This window comes from Apteryx rowi, unplaced genomic scaffold, assembly GCF_003343035.1.
Source record: "Apteryx rowi isolate R43461 unplaced genomic scaffold, aptRow1 scaffold_17, whole genome shotgun sequence".
Classification (NCBI taxonomy): domain Eukaryota; kingdom Metazoa; phylum Chordata; class Aves; order Apterygiformes; family Apterygidae; genus Apteryx; species Apteryx rowi.
The window spans coordinates 3,197,993-3,218,157 of NW_020447974.1; the positions used below are offsets into that span (position 1 = coordinate 3,197,993).

Below are 20,165 nucleotides of genomic sequence, written 5' to 3' on the forward strand. Positions count from 1 at the left end.
TTATTTATACTATGCTGTATTATTATTTGCAGGTTTGTTTTTTTATTATAGAAAAACTTAAAGCATGCTTCATTATGAAGTATCTTGCCTGCCATTACCCTATTTACAGCCAAAGGAAAATAGCTATAAGTTATTACAAATTATTCTTATTTTGTATATATATTACCTGATGCATGAAAATTAAAAAGAGAAGGTACTGCTGCAATGGGTAAAAGTTAATGATGTGAGCATCTAACCTAGACTTTCTTGCATTAGTTAATCTGAGATAACCGTAAGCTTCCTTAACAGTCTTTGTTAATGAATACTGTGTTTTGACTAGGGATGTAATTTTTTTTACTAATGCAGTTATCGTGGCTCACCTTCCAGCATGAATATAAATCTACTTACATAAAGGTGTCTTACATAGTACTCACGTTCATATGCCAAGATGCCCAATACAAATATTCATAGTTTTAACAATACAGTACATCCACACACTGTGGGAAGGAGCCTGTGCTATACTAGCTATCCAGGATAGTTAATGCTAATGTGGCCTTCTCTTCACATAAGCAGATCAGTAGAAATTCTGTAAATACAGATGAGAACCTGTATACAATTTAAACTGTTTAAGAACAAGCCTGAATGTTAATTACTTGGGACTTACGATGATGGTTTCAGTGTGCTGGTAAACTTGGTAGCTACAGTTGGAGTGTTCTCAAGTTCCAGATGCAGAATACTTGACCTACTCGCAGAATATGACTTGAGCAAATAGTGTGGCATTCCAGTTTATTCTTTATGTAGTATGCAAGCAATGATGGAGTTTTTATGGAAAGGGTAAGGCAAGTTCCAGCTATAAGAGATCTTACAAATTTAATATATTAATGCATAGAAAGTAAAAAAATTTTAACAAGAATGGGATTGGCCTAAAACTGTGTGTGTATATGTATCCATCTGACTAATTCTGAATTATCCTAGTACAGCCTATTTGAGCACCTAATTCATGAAGGGGAAACCTGCTTATATGCAGTGTGAATGTGTGACAGACAATTCTGACAGAACAACAGTCATAGATGCCTCAACAATCAGGGTTAGTCCTGAGAAGAGTGGAGAGTTGAAAGGTGACAGCAACAATGCACTGGATGATAGAAGCACTCCTACTTAGAGCAGGCAGCTTAGAAAAGATAAAACTTAAAAGAGGGAGCAAAAAGATGGTAGGTAAGAAATACAAGGTATGAAGGAGAGGAGAATCCAGGCTGAAATATAAGTGGTGTCAGAGCAGTTCTATTTTATTAAAATGATCACATATTCACACATTATTTCAGATACAGATATTTGCTAATATTAATAAATGGGATTTTCTGGCAGTGTTAGAATAACAGATGCTTTAAAAGCTGATTATAAAACATGGATTTTTTGGACATGCTTACAATCTGAAGTCATGTTTTTTTACTGAGTTATAAATGTCCTGGGTCATTTGTACATACATATTTTCTTTTTCATCCAGGATATACAGGCAATCTTTGATGACTGCTGGATTGAAACCCTCCTCCACTAGTTGTACTTTACGGTACTTAAAAGTTGCTGTGAGTTCAATGGTGCTCTGCAAAACAAAATTAAATCTCTACTTATCAATGGCAGCACATAATTATGACAAATTAGATTAAATTTTCCACATTTAAAGAGAATCAGAAAAGAACAGCCTTGAACTTTTCTTCTAGGTAGTATCTGTACAAAGTTACAGGTAATTAGAACATGAACAATGGATGTTTCTTGTCTCCGAGATGGGCATTATGTATAAATCCATACAGCACAGAAGTCAAATTCTTACTAATAAAGATTTAATCTATCTGCATTCATCTGATAATAGTTCAACTATTGCGTATGTGGGTCAGTAATTAATCTGAATGAAAGAAACTCGGGGGCCACAGTAGTAGATTACTGAAAGGTTTTCCTCACTACCCTCTTTAAATGAGGCATGGAAACACTAGAGACGTTACTCATGCCATTTCCAACTTCTACTCAGTCATGGGTTTCATCCAGCAATTCATTTAATCATGCACTAGAGATGAGTTTTCACTTAACATCCATCAGTTAAAGCTTTGTTTAGTAAAGCTAATGTGGTAGCCAGTTAACCAAGTTGTTCAGACCACCAACAGGGTGCAATATCATCTTCTTAAAGAGTAATGGTTCTTGATTGATGCAGGTATCTGTAAAGAGTGCTTTGCAAGAAACTGATGGAGGTCAGGCCCTAAGAAAAACTACCTGGGATAAGGAAAACTGACCCCACAGGAAGGTCTTTGATGACAGTGAGTGCTGTTAGCATATCTGCACCTTGTTCTCAGATCAAAAAAGAGAAGAATTTTCTCTCAGAAAAGAACAGCAAAAAAAGACAGTTGGAGGTTAGGCAAGTCTCAATGTGCTTCACCTGGGATGGCAAGACAAACTACTACCTTGATTGGTCAGCTGCTTTGTTTGTATAGTAACTCAAAAGTTTAAAGATCAATTAAGTAGTTAGGGATGCTAGTATCTCTGTGTTACTCCTTCTCTTGAATCATCTCAGTGAATACAAAATCTAACTGAAAGAAGGTATATTTATTTTAAATAAATACCCTGAGAAGTACTGCTAGAGTGAAGTTCTCACATTTTCCTAATTCAACTTAAATTTTATTTACAATTTAGCTATTTATTCACTAATATGAAAAAATCTAAGGCTGCTCTTTTGCAAGTTGTTACTTCTGAGTTGATCTTTATTTTGAACAGAACAGTTTGTAGAAGTGGTAAATTGAAAAGACAACTCTGTTAGTGTGCTGAAGGAATGCAACAGGAAGTATGATATTTTCCATTAAAAGATCTTCCTGTTTCTATATGTTAAAATATAACTGTATCTGCTCATGCAGCTTTGTTTTTCCAGGATGAACTAAAACACCTGGGTCCAGTTCTACTTTCATATTGGTAAATGACAAGAGCAAGTGAGAGTCAAAAGAAGCCCTTTGAGAATTGCTAGCATAATTAGGAAGTCCATAGTCCTCACAGAAACAAGAGAAAACAGAATGTGGACAAAGGCACAGAAGCTACTTAGGAACACTATTTTACCTTGATCCTTATAAAACGAGGTCTTGCATAGTTCGGAAGGTGAGCGTGAACATGTCTGTAAGTATTTTCACCATCAAATTCACAGTTTTCCTTCAGTCGAATACATGCCATTCCTGTTCTGCCTTCATAACCTGAAGGAATAATGACAGTAAATGGCCATGGTTCATTTAAGACTTCAGACTAATCTTCCCCCCTAAGCAATTTTAGAAAACATACTTTCCATTAGACATCTAAGCGATTAGATTTTCTTAGGGCTTCAGCACCCTAGATGCCAAATTCTTTTGAAAGCCTATCATCAGAATGATGGATGACAGACATTTTGAAAATCATCCTTATTTCCCTGTTTCAATGCAAGCTGAATGTCAGGTCTCAGTGCTTAGAGGTGGAAGTCTGCCTGCAGCAGCATTCAGCTGTGTGAGTTAATTTACTTTATAATAAAACACTGTAAATCTGCTTGTACTCATTGTGCTGACAAACTCATCCATGAAGAAAGAGGAGAGAAAGAAATAAGACCCAGTTTAACATTGTTTATCACCACCTGAATTAAGTGCTGCAAGAATCCAAGTACTACAGATCTTTTTTTTTAAAACTTGTTTAACCACATACTGAGAGGGCTTTTGCCCTCCCCTTTTGGTGGCTGGGGATGGGGCACAATATAAACACTAACCTGTTGGTGTTATTTCTGTTGTCTGGGATTACAAATACTTCAAGAAGATCAGATCAGATCTGGGTATATTACTTAGTCATAAATAATCCTATGCTCACTTCTGTTACGTTTTTGTGAAATGATTCTGGAAGGACAAGTACTGTTTAAATTGATTACAGGGAAACGGATAGTATGCAAAATTTTCACATTAGAACGATATCAGTGCTTTCATAAAATTGCATACAAGAGCAAGTGAAAAAGGAAAGTGGCATCTAAAGCTTAAAGAAAAGCAGAGCACAAGAATACGCAAGTTTAAGACGAATGGTTCTACAGTTCCTTTTGAGCTATCTGTTTTCTTTTACCTTTCATACGATGTACTTAAGCCACCTGGCATTCATATTTCTTTATTCGGAATCTAGAGTGCTGAATTAGAGTTCTCAGGTGGTGTACACGATCACCTTCAGCTACATTACTGAAGTAAAAACATTTCCATACCATGTAAAGCAGAAAAAACTTAAATACAAAATCCACACAGCACTTGCACAATGGCAAAGTGAGAGCTGGGTTTGAACAATCATCTGGTGTTTTTTTTTTTCCTCATAAAGCAAATCCATAATTGGGTATTAGCACCTCTTCTACATGGTTTTACAAGAGCATTGGGAATAGGAGTGTATTTTCCTCCTCTCCTACAGTGTAATTTGAGACATATATAAGGAACTCTAGACCACTTACGTGGTTACCTTGCTTTTAAAATGTCTCCCAGGCAACAATGTGTTTATCGCTACCACAAAGCAGTTGAAAACACGAGTGATTTAAAGAGAGAGGCTTTAATTTTACTTCAATAGATGGTGGGGGCATAAATGATTAATAAAGGAGCTTTTTTGTTTCTTTGAATTAAATCCACTATTCCGATAGATCACCTTGGTTCATAAACATTCTCATTATTCTAGCCTCAGAAACACCAAGACTTTCCATTCTCATCTTTTTCACTTTTAGTAGAGACACTGGATGGACCAGAATATTAACAGAAATTCTCATGTGTTCAGCAAATGGTGGAAGGAGGTGGTGGATGCAGGAAGAGTGGAATCTAGCACTGTCTTCCAATTCCGAAATACTTATTTGTCAGTGATGTGACCTATGTTATGATATATTCTAGTCTGGAAGGCTTTACGAAAAAATTTGATGCTTGTTAACTTTTGTAGGAGTCTCCTTCTTAGACTCCTTCTTAAACTTCTCCAAAGGGCATGTGATATATTATGCCAACAGGTCCAAACCACAAGTGCAACGCAAGTTCAAAAATATTCAGGATTTCATTTCAGATCTAATCTTGTTTGTTTGATTTCAGATCCCTGCACTACACTAGAAGAATGAATTCCATTTCAACTGTCCATCACAACACATTTAGAGTGAGGAGCTAGATGGGTGTCCTGTGGAACTTAGGTAAGTAAGGAAGCCAAATGGACAGGAAGGTACCTCCAAAATATGGGAGCACAAGAAAGTAGAATAAAGCTGTCTGTTCCCTCTTTTGTCCACCAAAACATTTGGGAATCTGGATTAAGCAGCAATGCCTCTCAATTTTTTAAAAAATAATAGCTGTCATAAGGTCTTAAAGAGGTTCTAAAATTCTAAGATTTCACAATATCTGAGGAGTAGAAAAAAGGCAGTAAGTGTTTTACAACTTTATGCATTGCTTCAGATTGTTAAAGAAAGGTGCAGAACAGGTGCAGAATCAATTTCTTAAGTGACTTTCTTGTTCTTCTAGAAATTCCTTTCACGTTTATTTTGTTTGTCTCATTCTACAGTAATTGTAGAGTTATGTTGCTGTAAAACATACAACACCATTTGTATCCAAGATACTTGTTCTCAAATCTTCTTCTATTTTCCTGTTAATATTCTTGCTGTATACTATATTAATATAAGCTTTGGCTATGTTTTCTCAGCTAATTAATATGGCATACACTGAAATTATAGAATGCATCAAATGTAACTTACAAAAATAGAGACGCTAAAGGAGGACTACCTATACTCTACAGTTCTCAGTGTAACAAAATTTGTTAACGTATAAAAAAAACATTATCATACTTCAAATGTTTCATTTATACCTGGAACAGATACTCCATATACAGTAACTTCTTGAACGTAGTCAATCAATCCTAAAATGTCTGCAACTTCAGTTGTAGAAACGTTTTCCCCTTTCCACCTAGAATATAAGCAGTTGATAGAGGTCATAATTGCTATGTATATTACTCATAGTGATCTGTAGCGTTTTAATGTCTGACTTTATAATGGGCTGAGCACTGAGCTTGAGGTCAGAAAGCACTTTTCCACTGGGACAAGGGACCTGTTATTAAAAGTAGAGAAAAACATGCTGCAAATTTTAACGGCATGTTCCAGAATATTCAAATCTCAGTAGGATCTAACACACTCAGCTTACTCATGCTTAATAGAGCTTTAAACAGACTAAAAAACCAAAATATCACTTACCTTAATTTCTATCCTAGGCTCTATAAACTCTGAATTTTTAAAAGGTAGTGAATGGGAAACCACAATGGTTTGTGAGTGTGAGTGGATTCTGACTAATGAGAACTATTCAAAATAGTATTCACTTATCATCCTAAACTGAACTTGTTGTAGTTTTGTATATAAAAACAAATGATTAAAATACAACAGAAGTGATACAGAGTCCTCTTTTTTCTGACTAAAGTCAGAGAAAATAGTTTTCATCAGTCAGTACGAAATGCTTAAACGTGAAATTAAACTTGAGAATTAATAAATATTTTTTTCCTGTGATAAGCATTTAAATAAATACACTAACCGGAATGTGTCTCCAGTTCTATCATGGAAATAAATGAAGTCATCATTGTCAATCACTAAAAGGTCACCACTATTAAAATATAAATCCCCTTTCTGGAAGACATCTCTTAATTGCTTCTTCTCTGTTTGGTGTTTTGCTCCTGCATAGCCACTAAATGGTGCATATTTGGTGATTCTGCAGATCAGGAGTCCTGGCTGACCTATGAAGAGGAAAAACATTTGTTATTCATTTAAAAGCACAGTGGAAATTGCCCAAACTAACCAATTTTCACTACACTATTGAGGTCTGCACACATTACAGAATTATTTGAGATTTTTTTCTATAAACATCTTCCTTAAAAATTAGCTTTGGAGGTACAGATTAAGAGTTTCATCTTGTTCTCTCAACTCATTAGCTCTCAGTAGGAATACCTGTAGATAATACAAATTATCACCTGCCTGTATTAATGCAGAAGAGAGTCTTTGATGTCTTGTCTGATACCAGTTAAGTGGAAAACAGTTGCTCAGATTCTCTAGGCAGCTTCATAAACCTCAGTTTAAAACACATGACTCAATAGGAACTGTGCCTACAAAGGAAACCTACACATGACACCAGGAATGTCTTCAGAAGGTCAATCTCCGTACAGGCTACTTCCAGGTATCTCAGTTGGTGTGGGACTTGCTGACCTCTCAACGAAAAGAATCAGTTGCATTTAGAAACCAAATGTATTGGGTTTCAGCTTGCTTACTTTGCATGCAAAATTGCCCCAAAGGCTGCTTAGTATGTTCTTTACTCTTTCATTTGCTATAGCTGGAGTAATTTTTGAAGGGAGAAGGAACACCTACATGTTTATGTAAACTGAAGCTTAACCGCAAGATAACAGTCTGTCGCCATCCTGTTTTTCAAGCCTGGGATTTTACATTTTTACATTTTTTTTTAACATTTTATAGTCTTCTCTCTTACATTGCAGGTATTTTTCACTCCTGCCCAGTTCAATAACTAAAATGTACATATGTAAATCCTAACACAGAGGAATGTACATGTGGGCATCCCTCCTCACCTAAACTCAAGAGACTCCATAAGGAGAGTTGGCATAGGAGAGAATGCCTATGGGGCAGACCCTCTGTTAACATAACTGCTATGTTCCTCAGCAATGGGAATTTAACATAGCTGGTTATCTGTCCCCCAGTCCCATTCTACATAGAGACAGTGTCTCACTGTCTAGCCTGGGGTGCTCACTCAGATTCCTCCCTCACACAAATGACTGAACATACAACAGAATCCAACAAAATCACAAGTATCTGACATATTTGGTTTAAACCCAGGTACGCCTGTGCCAATAAACAAACTCCCCCAGCTATGAAAACTGATATTAAGGTAAGGTATAAGCAAAGTACTTTCATGTGTGCTTTTTCTATTGCCAATGATGAAGAGTTCCAGTGACAAAAGGAATTGCTTTCTTTTTGCAAATGTTTCTTTAGTGGCATGTTAAGTACAAAGTCTGAGAAGAATTAAATAACTCTAGCTGAAAGTCAAGATCTGTAGTCAAAGGTAAAAATGTTAGCATGTCCATTATGAAGACTAGAACAATTATGAAAGTTAAAGTGTACACTTGCTTGATTCCCCACTGTACTTTTACCTTTCTGTTAAGTTGTATTACAATAGTACAAGATTTGTTATGTATTTTCTAACTTCTATTTAAAAACTGGCTTACTCAATGGCAGTTCTCAGCATCTTTCCAGATAAAAGTGATGCAAAGATATAATATTTTTAAAAGTACACACCTTTCTGAATTTTTTTAAAGGAGTTAAGTTTTTACCTTTGGGAACTCTTATGCAGTATCCATTCTCATCTCGGACTGGTTCATCTTTCTCTACGTCATATTTAATCAGTTCATAGCGTAAGATTTTCTAGTGAAAATTTGCAAAATGTATACACACATGAATATTCAATCTTTGAAAAATATTTTCATAATTATGCTACATATTCAGCTTTCTCTTTAACAGGTGCCAAATATATCACATTTCAAATGGATGTGCTGAGTGTCAATGTTTTCTTACCTGAACTAGTGAGAGATGTCAGTGCTATCTAGCATGGGCACTCACAGACTGTACTTGGGTACTTCTCTGTAATTCTTCTCTCTGGGCACATTTGCCAAACACATATCTGGGCCCTGGGTGCTTCCCAATTTATCATGCCTGCTGTGGGCCCTTGGCAATATACTAAACTTCACCAATAAGCACAGAATGCCAAGTTTTGTTATCCATCTTACCTTCTGTAAGTAGTTCACTCTTCCCACTGCACCAATTTTTCCAGTGTAATTAACAAAGGAAATGTTCCCCTCAGTTGAAGCATAAAACTCTAGAATACTAATATTTCCAAATCTTCGGATAAATTCCCTCCAAACATCAGTCCTTATCCCATTTCCTATGGCAAGTCTGACTTTGTGATCCTGATCATTTTTTCTCTGGAAATAAGAAAGAGTCATGAATTAGTGTTTCATTACGGAGTGAAAGCTTCTACATCTGAAAAACTCTGAAGGAAACTTTAGGCTAAAGTATTGAGCATATTCTGAAGTAAAACATGTGCAAACATTACAATTAAGCACGTGGTTATGATAAGGATAAAAGGAGAAGAAGTTACTGAACAATTGGGCTAAATATTTTACTGTTGTTAGTAGTTAACTTGATTTGGATGAGGACAGGAACAATTAATGTAAGCAGAAAGTCAGAATGAAACCCAGGCACCATGTTAACTTATTTTGTTTGTAAGCCTTGTGGTGACTATCTGCCAAAGAGTAATTCACCCTAAATTCAGCAAAAGATTTGTATGACTTAAAATGGTGTTAGGGGAGGGGAAGGAAATCACTGGTAGGAATCTTTGTTAGCAAACTTTCTGCCAAAATAAGTGAACACTGCAGGATGGAGCCTGTTAAAAATGCTATTACAACATTTCATTCATTTTTTAAATAGTGCTATGAAACCTTTTTGTTTACAGAGTAAAGTGACAAACACATATTGATGATGATAGTCCTGCTTATGCCTTCTCTTAGATGTTTATATTTATCCTCAACAATAGGAAGCAATGAATTGCATTGTACACTTGTAATTCATAAATATTTCTAATGTGCTAATGAGTAACAATAGTTGAGAGAATTTTAGCAAAATATGGGAAGGTTGTTTTGTCCCACTTCTTGCCTTTTTCTCCAACTGTTTCTTGTAATACCTAATTTAATAGTACTTTAAGGCACAAAGAGTCTTTTAAATATATAATGGCTTATTAACTTGGAATACCTCGCTGATAGAATAATCTTATTCTATCAGCAAGAGACTGGAGTGCGCATTTGTGCAGAACAGTTATGTTAGCTCTACGTCTTTCAGGGAATACCATGCAAAGGACAAGGTTCTAGATGATGGGGCTAGAAGACAAGCGTGGAACACTGGAAGTTCTAACTTCTCTATGTTGCTCTTTTCAGGAGTGCTTCAAGAGAGGCATTTGGCCATTAAGACAAAAATGAATTGGTTTTATAACGTCATATTCCCAAAAAAGGACAAAAACTGCCACATTAAAATAGGTGCAATTTTTAAATACTGTAAAACTTTAATTTTATGTTGGACTTCAGTCATATAACTTTGGGATTACTACTGTTTTTCTACAGGATACAGTCTAGCAGTGGAAGTTTAAATTTAATCTAAAGAAGAAATATATTAATATATCTTCCTCTCTGAGATACTGAGAGAACTGCCATTACTATGTTAGAGCAGAATTAAACTGCAAATGGAACAACCAAATTTATCTGCTGAAAGTCTGCATGCTGTCCAAACAACTTGCTGTTCACTTTTTACAAAATCTTTTTGTTGCAGATGATGTTCTACAATGGTGTGCACAATACCCTAGTCTCTCCTGGGAAGTTTTTTTCCAACTCCAGTTCATTGGGGATTTGTAGGTCTGAACTTAGAACACACCTATTTTGAAATGTTTCACTGGGGACAGGTTGCTGCTTAGCTCCACACTGTCCCTCATCTCTTGTTGAAATCTGTATTTTCAATCCCCTCCCTGCTATTTGCTTAGGCAAATAGAGAAAACTTGTTATTTAGCCATTAATTAGTCACAGTTACTGGAAGGAAGAAGGGGTATCCTGTGAGGTGATTTCTATAATACTTGGACTGTTCATTTGTTCTGACATGACTATTTAAGTTAGCTGCAAATACAGTCAGAAAGCTGTGACACACACTGACCTTTTTTCTTCTGTGGATATGCAAGGGAAATAAATGGTAGCACTGATAACTACTAGTGCAGTAAGGAAATTCAGTAATGAAAGGGCATTAGTTAAGGCAGATAACACCTTACATCAATGTGGATTTTGCTCATACTGAGTTCCTCATGGCAAACACCGTCTCTTTGTTGTATCTTCAATAATGGGCAAAACCCTCTTGGCACCACTAGTATTTAAGTAATAATATACACAGGGTCAAGTTCTTGTACTCTAAGCTGTTAACTGCATCTTTCTGGGAGATTTGTGCACTCAAAGTAGCATGCACATGGGTATATGGCACCAGACACTGAGCTTGTAAACTCTGCTTATGTAAAAGTGCTTTCTCTACTCATGTTGCATTCTCTGTACTGAGTAAATAAAAAACCTTATATTAAATAACGGAAGCTTAGCAACCTGGGTCTTACTTAAAATCTGGTCTTTGTAGATAAGCCAATAATGAGTAACCTCTAAGATAGCCTCAAATACAACTCAACTGTATCATTCATTCTTTCATTAGGCTTCAGGTTCATCAGCTTATCTAACTAATCTGTTGTTTTTAATTACCAGGTCATTTTAAGGATTAAGCTAAATGTCTCTACGTGGCTAACATTACCAGACTCACTCAGCCCATTCAGGAACTGATTTATACTTTGTTGGCAACTGCAAATGTCTTTTAGATACTGATTAAACTCAGGAAGTTACAGAGTATGCCCTGTGATTCAGTTATATTCATATATGAATTCTGACTATAAAAGGACACAACTCTATCAAACACAAGTATATGAGCTCATTCTTTAAGCTTATTTTCTCAATAAAATTGCTATATGGAAGGAAATAATTTTCACTTTGTTTCCTCCTCCCCCTGTTTATACCAGTTGAGTACTGGATAATGAGCGCTTTGCTATTCGGGATTTTCCAAGAACAGCGGGACTCTTAGGTAAGTTACCACCACCTGTAAGTAAATGTTTCAAGTGCCCAGTTTCTTTAACACAGCTTAAATCTTCTTCACTCACACTTTTTGATGACAACTACTGCTCTGATCTGGAGGCCCACTCTTAAGATTATTATGAAACTTTATTTTATGTTATTAACTGCTCATTTTGGGCTAACAACTCATGAAGAGATAATATTAAGAATAGCAGAATCTTGCTTATATACCAATTTCCTGAAAAATTCTACTGATTTCAGTGAAGTTATTTCATATCTCTGTAACCAGCGACAGAAAAGAACTCTTTATATCTGATATTTTGCACACATACATAAATCACAAAGAAACTGCAGACCTGCTTCTCTGTTCTGATTTATGGTTATCAAACGGTGCTAGGAAAACTGATGGATATTACCTTCGTTCTTACCAAATTCTAATTGTTATTCACGAGGCCTCCCTCCACGAAAGTAATTTTTTGCAAGCACGTTTTTGAAATCAAGGATTAACTAACATGACTGGAGGGATCTTAGTAGGAAGGTATTTATGAATAGATGCACTATCGTGACAGTATGTTAAGTGTACCTTTAGAAGTAGCTATCCTTAAATAATCACATTAAAGCTTTCACCTGGGGGGCAGGTCATGATTGTCTTGAGCTAAGATTCCTACCTTCAAAAAACCCAAGTAAAACATTGCCTAAATATGAAATGACACAGCTCCTTTTGTTCCTAGGGAATCCCTCACTGATTTTTGGTTTGCAACAAGAGTGATCACATAAGGTATGTGTTTTTTCTATCCACTTTAACAGAATGTCAATTAAAGGATTAATTGTGATTGTTCCACTATTCAAAGAGTGGTTAATTCAAGCCACCAGCTCCTTTTTCCTTGAAAAAACTTCATGTTAGTGTGCCATGAGATTGTAAATCTCATTAGAGAAGAGTACAGCTCTTTAGTACTACCTAAGATCCCCTACATCAACGGTCTGTTTTCTTCGGTACTGTACAAATGGTAAATAAGAACACTGCTTACTGTGTTATTTTAATTAATTGGATGTATTTGATGATTAATACGTAAAGTTCTTTCAAACTCAAATCTTTGGAATAGTTTATTTTATCTGGAACTGTTTCCTTGAACTCTTACTAGTCCCAGTTCATGTCTGGAAGTCAGCAAGATCTCATCTTGAGTAATATTTTTAATATTCTGCAAAAAAGTTACTTTACTCTCATGCAGAAAGAACTATCTAAACATAAAACTTACTACATAAAATTATAGTTAAAAATTTTCAACAGTATTATTGTCACAGTCCATGCACTTTTCATTTGAATACTCTGGCCTTCCAAAAGCATTCCCAGACCAGATAGAACATTGCTTCTCACTGTTTTTCCACTAGATGTATGCCTTTTGCAGTAACAGTATATTAAAATTTGATTAACAAAGCATAATGGGAAAGTGAATCACATACGTAGCTCAACTGATCAATCAATGTTTTTCCAATAAAGTAACGATTTTTGCTAAACTTTCAAGGAAAAAATTGTTAACTAGGAACTGATCAACCTGACTTAGAGAAAGACTTTTTCAAAACCAAAAAGTGTTTTTGCTCTAAGGCTTCCCCTGGTTTTTGGCCATGGAGTGCACAGTAAACTCAATGAATGTGACAGATGCTCAGTTATGGATCCTTTACAACTGTTAATGTGTATTATCTCTTCCTTACAGTTAGATTTCTTTTGAACATAGACAATATTCACAGAAGTCTAATTAGTCACACACACACGAAAAAAGTAGTTGTCACCTGTGGCACACTGCATAAATACCGAAGCACTTCCCCAATATATTGTATCACTGTTACGTTGTATTTCCTGCAGTCATCCCAGAACTGGCTTGCTGAAAATCTGGCACGCAAAACAATAGTTGCACCTGTGTAGAAAGAAGTAAAACAAACAACAAAAGGAACAATTGTTGTGATATCATAATACTGTATAGAATTTCTTAGTGCAACATTATAGAAAACTTGTAGAATTAGGTTTTTATAGGTTTTTAGAAATATTTTTCCTAAAACATATTGAAATACAATCCACGCTGAATAATTAATTCAACCTCTATTTCTATTTATCAAAAAGTTAAAAACTATTATGGTAGATGAAACATATGGCACTCTACACTGGTTAACCCAAAGGCTATGCAAAGAGCTGTCATGTAGGATAGGCTATATCCTGTTTGTCCAGGTGCTGAAATAAAATCTGTATAGGGCAAAGATCTGTGTAAGTCATGTGAAAACCAGAGAGTAATCAGAAATGAGAATGTCTCTTGGCTTATGGGGTCCCAGATTATTGAGACATGTATAACCAACTATTTCACCTCAAGGTTGGTAGCTAAGGAGCAACTCTATCTGTATGATCACATCTGTGCGTGAATTCTGCGCAGTAACACTTTGTACTAGTCAAGTGTATTGTACCTTTCATGATGCATCCATGGACTCCAACAAGGAGGGCAGAGCTGTGATAGAGTGGTAGAGCAGTATACACAATATCTTCTGAGGTAACCTTGCCGGCATCAAACAAACCACAAGCTAGCATTATTCGTTCATGGTTTATCACTGCAGCCTTGGGAAGACCTAAAGCCGACCAAAAAGATGAACAATAAACCTAGTAAGACCACTCAGTTTCACAAGGGTTTAAGAAAGGGTTTCCTCTCTTATTCTCTGATGCCTGCATTAGACTAGGCAAATTATAGTTCTAGAGTTCAGGGAAGTATGCATTTAGTGTCTAGAAAACATGTTAGGGTTTAGCCTTAGTGAGGCTGTGTCTTCCCACAAGTAACTTTTAGATGATTATCTCCCATTAAGTTTCCAAATTCCCGATACTATGGTACCTAGGAATAAGTACCTAGAGAATGGGGAAAAATAGCTACCAAGGAATGGGATTTGAAGAATCTAGCATGCTAAGCAATGGGAATGGTAATGCTAAAGCAGCGATGAGTCTCAAATCTTGCATCTCTCCTGGAATTAGGTATCTCCTTACAGCTCTGAATCATCTTATGTGAAATTGGAATTTATATTGCAAAATCTTTTCCTGGTTTCCCATCATACACTGTTGAACTCGCTACTTATTCTTATTCTTACTTCTTCTTGCGAAACAGATGCTAGAAGACAAAATGATGGCACTGCTTGCCATTTATGTAAGAACGGAGCTGCTAGAGCTGTTACCAAGGAGGAAAGACACCCGAGTTATTGGTATTCTGCAGCCTAAAAGGATTCAAATTCATGCTTCCTCCCTTCCAAGGGAGGGCTGTTCACTGAAAGGCTAAAGGACTAAGCTAGGGTGGAAGCATACCCTACCTTTTCTTCATCCTTGTCACCCAGTTTGTGCTGTAGCTAAGCGCTCTTAACACTAGATACCTTTATGTAAAGCAGGCAGCAGCTCCTATACCAGCTACAGTTCTGCATGGTGGCTATGACTAGCTGTACTTTGTGCTGCATTCACTATTTTTGGTACTCTGGCACCCAAGGACTTAATGGCCAGCATTTAGAGTTCATGATCCAAAGTACTGGGTGTGAGATGGGTGCTGAGACACATAGTTAAGGCAGCAGTGTGTCCAGGGATAAGAGACAGCAGATGCATGGTTACTTTACTGGCAGAAAACACGTATATTTAATTGGCTTCTACACCCTTCTCTCCCCACAGACTTGATGCTTAAAGTCAGCCTATGTTCTATATGCTTTTTTGGTTTTAGATATCAATATCAAATTTTCAGTCACCTCAGAGGGAATGAATAAGCACAAGAATTATGTGAAGTAACAGATTCTATCCTTACTCAAAAATCACAGCGTCAGGAAGCATGCGTGGCCTTCCATGTAGTTTTTATGAATTTACATTACCTGTAGTACCAGAGGTATAAATGTACATGGCAGGAGTTTTAAAGGTTATATCTGATCTCCAAGACAACGGAGTAGGCTCATCTGAAGCAGCATCTACTTTATCAAGAAAGCTCTCAACTCCTTCTGTAACAGATGTCCTGCTTAGGTAATAAACTTTAATATTTTCTTCCTTCAAGAATGGCAGTATTTCTTCAACAGATTCCTTCAACTCTTAAAGGGAGGAAAAAAGTATTATAAGAAAATTCTGTACTCTTCAGTGAACTGTACTATCACTGCATCAACTTTTGCCTCAAGAGCTTTCATGTTCAATTGCTGTTAGAGAAACTCATACCCAAGTCACTTCAGAATCCAGCAAAAGGACTGAAGAGAAACAGTGTCTCCCCACAGAACTGGGACTGATATGATCTTCAGCAGCAGGAGATTGAATGGACAAACAGAATTAAAGAGGTGCCATCCAGGCACACTTCCCCATGCCTGCATACCCTGTGGGACTTGGAGGGAGCATGCACCTGGCCTAACCAGCTCCATGTTGCTCATGTTCCCTCTTCACAGTGGGAGACGCCTTACCCGGCAACTGCGCACACAACAGCAGGTGCTGCTTAAATCTCACCATGTTTTATTCACAAAGATGAACCTCACCTTCTTCAAGTCTCAACACACAGAGGAGAACTGCAAAAGTGAGTTACTCCATAAGTAATGGAACTACTAATGCCTGGACTCCTAGGCAGTTTTGTCCTACCTCTTTGTATGCCTGTCTCCTCCACATGTCCCATTTCCCTGTATAGTCCCTCCAGTATCTCCAGCCAACAAGAGATAGTATGACTGCAGTTATATGCAATCTGAGTAGGCAAACTCCCTGTATCGTCAAGTCCTGACTGCCTTTCTCTTATTGAAGCGCTAATGCTGGTCTCTCTCCTCTACCTGCTGGCAATTTCTGCCAAATCTGAAGGTATGTAATCATCCTTGAGGCTTTTATTCCCTTAACAAATTGAACTGGGTAACGGATTCAAGAGCTGTTAGCAAAGATGAGTAGACAGTTGCAATTGTATATACCTTTTTTCCTTAGAAATCCAGGCTAAATGCCTTCCAGATCACAGGCAATTTCCCTGTGAATTATCCATTTAAACAATTTAAAATTAATCCTCAACACCAGTTTCACTGAAACATCGTAATATAAGTTTTTTTCATAATGTTATCTATTTTTCAGCACCCATTTTATTTCAAAACAAAGAGTAAATAAAATATTATTAAATTAACAGATCTCTTAGGAATCTTAATACTGAGAATTAAATCTACTACTCAAAACTGTATTTCCAGGTTAACTGACTATAGATAAAGCCCTGACCTGCATCAGAAGCTTGTCCCAATTGCACAAAAACAAACTTTTCAAGTCTGACAGACTTTGGAATCCCCAATCAAGCAATTCTGAACTTCTGCTGCAACTCTGGTCCAAACAATATCCTGGGATTACAAGGGTTATCTATCCCTTTGCCACTGAGCTACTCATGAACATCTAATGGAGGCTTCTTTTAGTGAACAGCTACAGAAATCTCAAAATATTAGTATAGTCTGGCCTGTCTTCCTCTATTCCACCATACTGTCTGGCACCRCACAGATGCTGCACAAAGAGTAAAGCTGGATGGGAGGAGAGTTTTGCTCCTTTGCCGCAATCAGGCATGAAGGAGATAAAATAAGGCCTTTTATGCACACATTTTACAACCTGGCACCTTAGAGATTAATAATCCTCCAATGAACTTTCACAGAGGTAAATAACCCTCCAATAAACTTGGAAATCCATTTTTGTTGTAGATATCATTAATAGCATATCATCTGTATTAATGAATTCAACATATTTTTTTTCCTGGAAACTTGTCTGTGCAAGCACACAGACATGATCATGTATGATGATAAGTTCTAATTCCTCAATATTTACCTTTTGCCTAGAGAAGCAAAATAAAGGATGAAACTTAATAAGGATAGACAGAACCAAGGTCCAACAGAAAAGACTTCTTTCCTCTCCTTATAATCAGCGATCACTAGTAGATTTAAGCATGTAGTAAGCTTTCATTAATAAAGCTCAATTTTCAGCAAACTATTTCTTTAAAAATTCCCTTCCCAGAGCTGAAGGCTTTTCTAGAAAATTTGAGACCAATACCTGATTACTCAAATTGTTGAGAAGGAAGGAGAAAAATTAATTTTCTCTTGCACACATTAGTTTTTCCCATACATGTTGACAAATACCAATTAATTTTGAAAGCTCAGAGATTTCACAGAACTTCTTTTCAGTGAGGTAGAAACTGATCAAGAAAGGAGAAAACTTGGCGTTTGAACTCCTAAAGTTTGGGGCATATAAAATACTTTGATCACATGCAGTAGAAGAATGAGTTCAACTTTCTAAGCTGAGAACAGATATGTATTAATGTAAATGTTTTTAACTGGGCAGATAAACAATGTCTTTGACTTCACATACCGTCAGGCATTCATACATATACACACATACAAATATATATACAGAGAGCTGAAAAACTAGGCATGAAATAAGGTCTCTATTCAATACGGAACAGAACGCAGCTTTCCACCAACATGTCTATTTTACAAAAAAATAATGTCCTTCATCTAGGTGCATTCACTTTTTGTCTTTGAATTGAAACTTGACACAAGCTTTTATATAGACTGCAACCACCTTAAGGTGCCTAAGTCGCTGTCCAGTTGCACCAAGAGGATTCTTCTGCATGACCTTAATTATTTCCAATCTGAACATTACTGGGAACATTACTGGGAACAATGTTGTGTATGACTGAGGGTTATTTTAGTACTATGGCTTCATCAACCTTATCAAATAACAAAGCGCCTGAGCTCAATTCTCATGTCTTGCACTTGATCAGAAAATGCAAACATGGTGCAAATTATCCAGAAAACTCTTCATCCGCCTGATTTGATGTAACCTCTCCAATCCCCAAATTCAGCTCTTGGATGCCGGGACACCAGCAGAAGCAGCCAGGCCCTGCTCTTCAGCACCCTGCTGCGGCCGGGCCACCCCGCTCCAGCGCCTGCGGGGCGCCGCGGGGGCGAGGGGCACTCAACCGCCGCGGGGAGACCCGGGGAAGGGCCCAAGGGGGCAACCCGGCCCTGCTGGCCGGCGCCCCGCCCGCCCGCCCGCGGAGGTGCCCCCGCGAAGCCCCGCGCGGAGGAGCCTCGCCCGTCTCGCCCGAGGGTTTTACCCGGCGATCGCGGCCCGCCTCAGCGGCTTCTCTCCTCACCGGCCGGCCGGGCGGGGGCTCGGGGCGGCGCTCTCCTCACCTGGGGCCGCCAGCAGCACCGTGGCCGCGCTGGTCTGGAAGCAGCGCAGCAGGGACGTCGCCCTGATGTTGCAGTTGAGGCAAGCCATGGCGCAGCCCAGCTTGGCGCAGCCCAGCCAGACCCAGACGTAGGCGGGCCGGTTGCCCATGAAGAGGGCCAAGCAGCCGCCCGCCCGCAGCCCCGCGGCGTCGCGCAGCGCCCGCGCCGCCTGGTTGCTCCGCCGCTCCACCTGCTCGTAGGTGGAGACCTCGCTGCCGAAGAGCAGCAGCGGCTTGTGCGGCGTCCGCGCCGCCCGCCGCGCGAAGACGTCCAGCAGGGTGCGGGCGGGCCGGCGGGCGCCGGCTCTCCGCACCCTCCCCGCCACCCGCGCCATGGTGAGGGCGAAGCGTAAGTCCTGGAAGAAGTAGGGCCAGGCGCAGCGCAGCAGGAGCGGCAGGAGCAGCAGCCCCGCCAGCGCGGTGCACAGCGCCGGCACCATGGCTCCGCGCTGCCGCCCCTTCTCGTCCCTTCTGCCGCGCCGCGCGCGCTCGGCCCCGGCGGCCGCACTGCGCTGCGCGGGGCGGGAGGGGGAGACCAACGGCCGCGCCTCGCGGGGCGGGAGGGGGAGACCAACGGCCGCGCCTCGCGGGGCGGGAGGGGGGACCAACGGCCGCGCCTCGCGGGGCTGAGGGGGACCAACGGTAGCGCCCGCTCCTCCTCACAGCGCCAGAGCCGCCCCTCGGTCCCTGTTTCACCGCGGCCGAGCGGGCTGCCCTTGCCGACGGGTCGCCTCCCCTCCGGGTCCCCACTTACTTCTTCCGTCGGCGCCTCAGGGGCAGAGCCGAGCACCGCGCCCCGCTCGTGCCCTGGCACCAACAAGCGCTGACTGACCGGCAGAGCCGGTCCTTCTCCCCCCCCAACCCCTCCGTGCTCCCGGAAGAGTTGTCTAATTCGGTGGCACTTGCTGCCCAGTTTGAGGACCGTTGTTGGGAATCTGAGCGTTCCCAGCGGCGCCAAGCTCTAGTTACAGCTTGCGGAGCTGGCAGCGATCGGTGGTGGTGGTGGGTTACATGTCTGCTTGCAGTGTCAGAAGTTGTGTCCAGGTGCTGGAGAAGAGAGTTTCGGACTGAGGGTGCTAGAAGGTTGGCACGTTTCATTACAAACAAGCCTGACACCTCTCTCCAAGGCAGAATGCGCACTGCATTGTATACAGACTACAGATTTCCCCCTTTGCAGTCATCACTGACAAAGGCAGCCAAACCTAGTAAAGATTCACGCCAAGAGAGATTTAGGACATCCCTAGAAGATCAGGTGAGAAG

At 39.3% G+C, this 20,165-nt stretch overlaps 1 protein-coding gene across 1 annotated transcript; it reads right to left on the reverse strand.

Annotated features, from left to right (window-relative positions):
* Positions 1 to 1,402: 1,402 nt before the first annotated feature.
* On the reverse strand, positions 1,403 to 19,345 carry SLC27A2 (solute carrier family 27 member 2). Its single transcript, XM_026060685.1, has 10 exons — positions 18,868 to 19,345; positions 15,568 to 15,777; positions 14,146 to 14,304; positions 13,483 to 13,607; positions 8,785 to 8,979; positions 8,332 to 8,422; positions 6,534 to 6,732; positions 5,821 to 5,918; positions 3,073 to 3,203; positions 1,403 to 1,579 (listed from the first exon to the last, which is right to left on the reverse strand). The coding sequence occupies exons 1-10, from the start codon at positions 19,343 to 19,345 to the stop codon at positions 1,403 to 1,405; spliced, it is 1,863 nt and encodes a 620-aa protein (XP_025916470.1).
* Positions 19,346 to 20,165: the final 820 nt, after the last annotated feature.

Coding starts and splice junctions, on each gene's coding strand:
- SLC27A2 (XM_026060685.1), bottom strand. CDS start 19,345: ATGGTGCCGGCGCTGTGCACCGCGCTGGCGGGGCTGCTGCTCCTGCCG. Junction 6,733..8,331: donor CTGCATAAGAGTTCCCAAAG/GTAAAAACTTAA, acceptor TCCTCTTCATAG/GTCAGCCAGGACTCCTGATC. Junction 1,580..3,072: donor CTCGTTTTATAAGGATCAAG/GTAAAATAGTGT, acceptor TTTGTTTTGCAG/AGCACCATTGAACTCACAGC.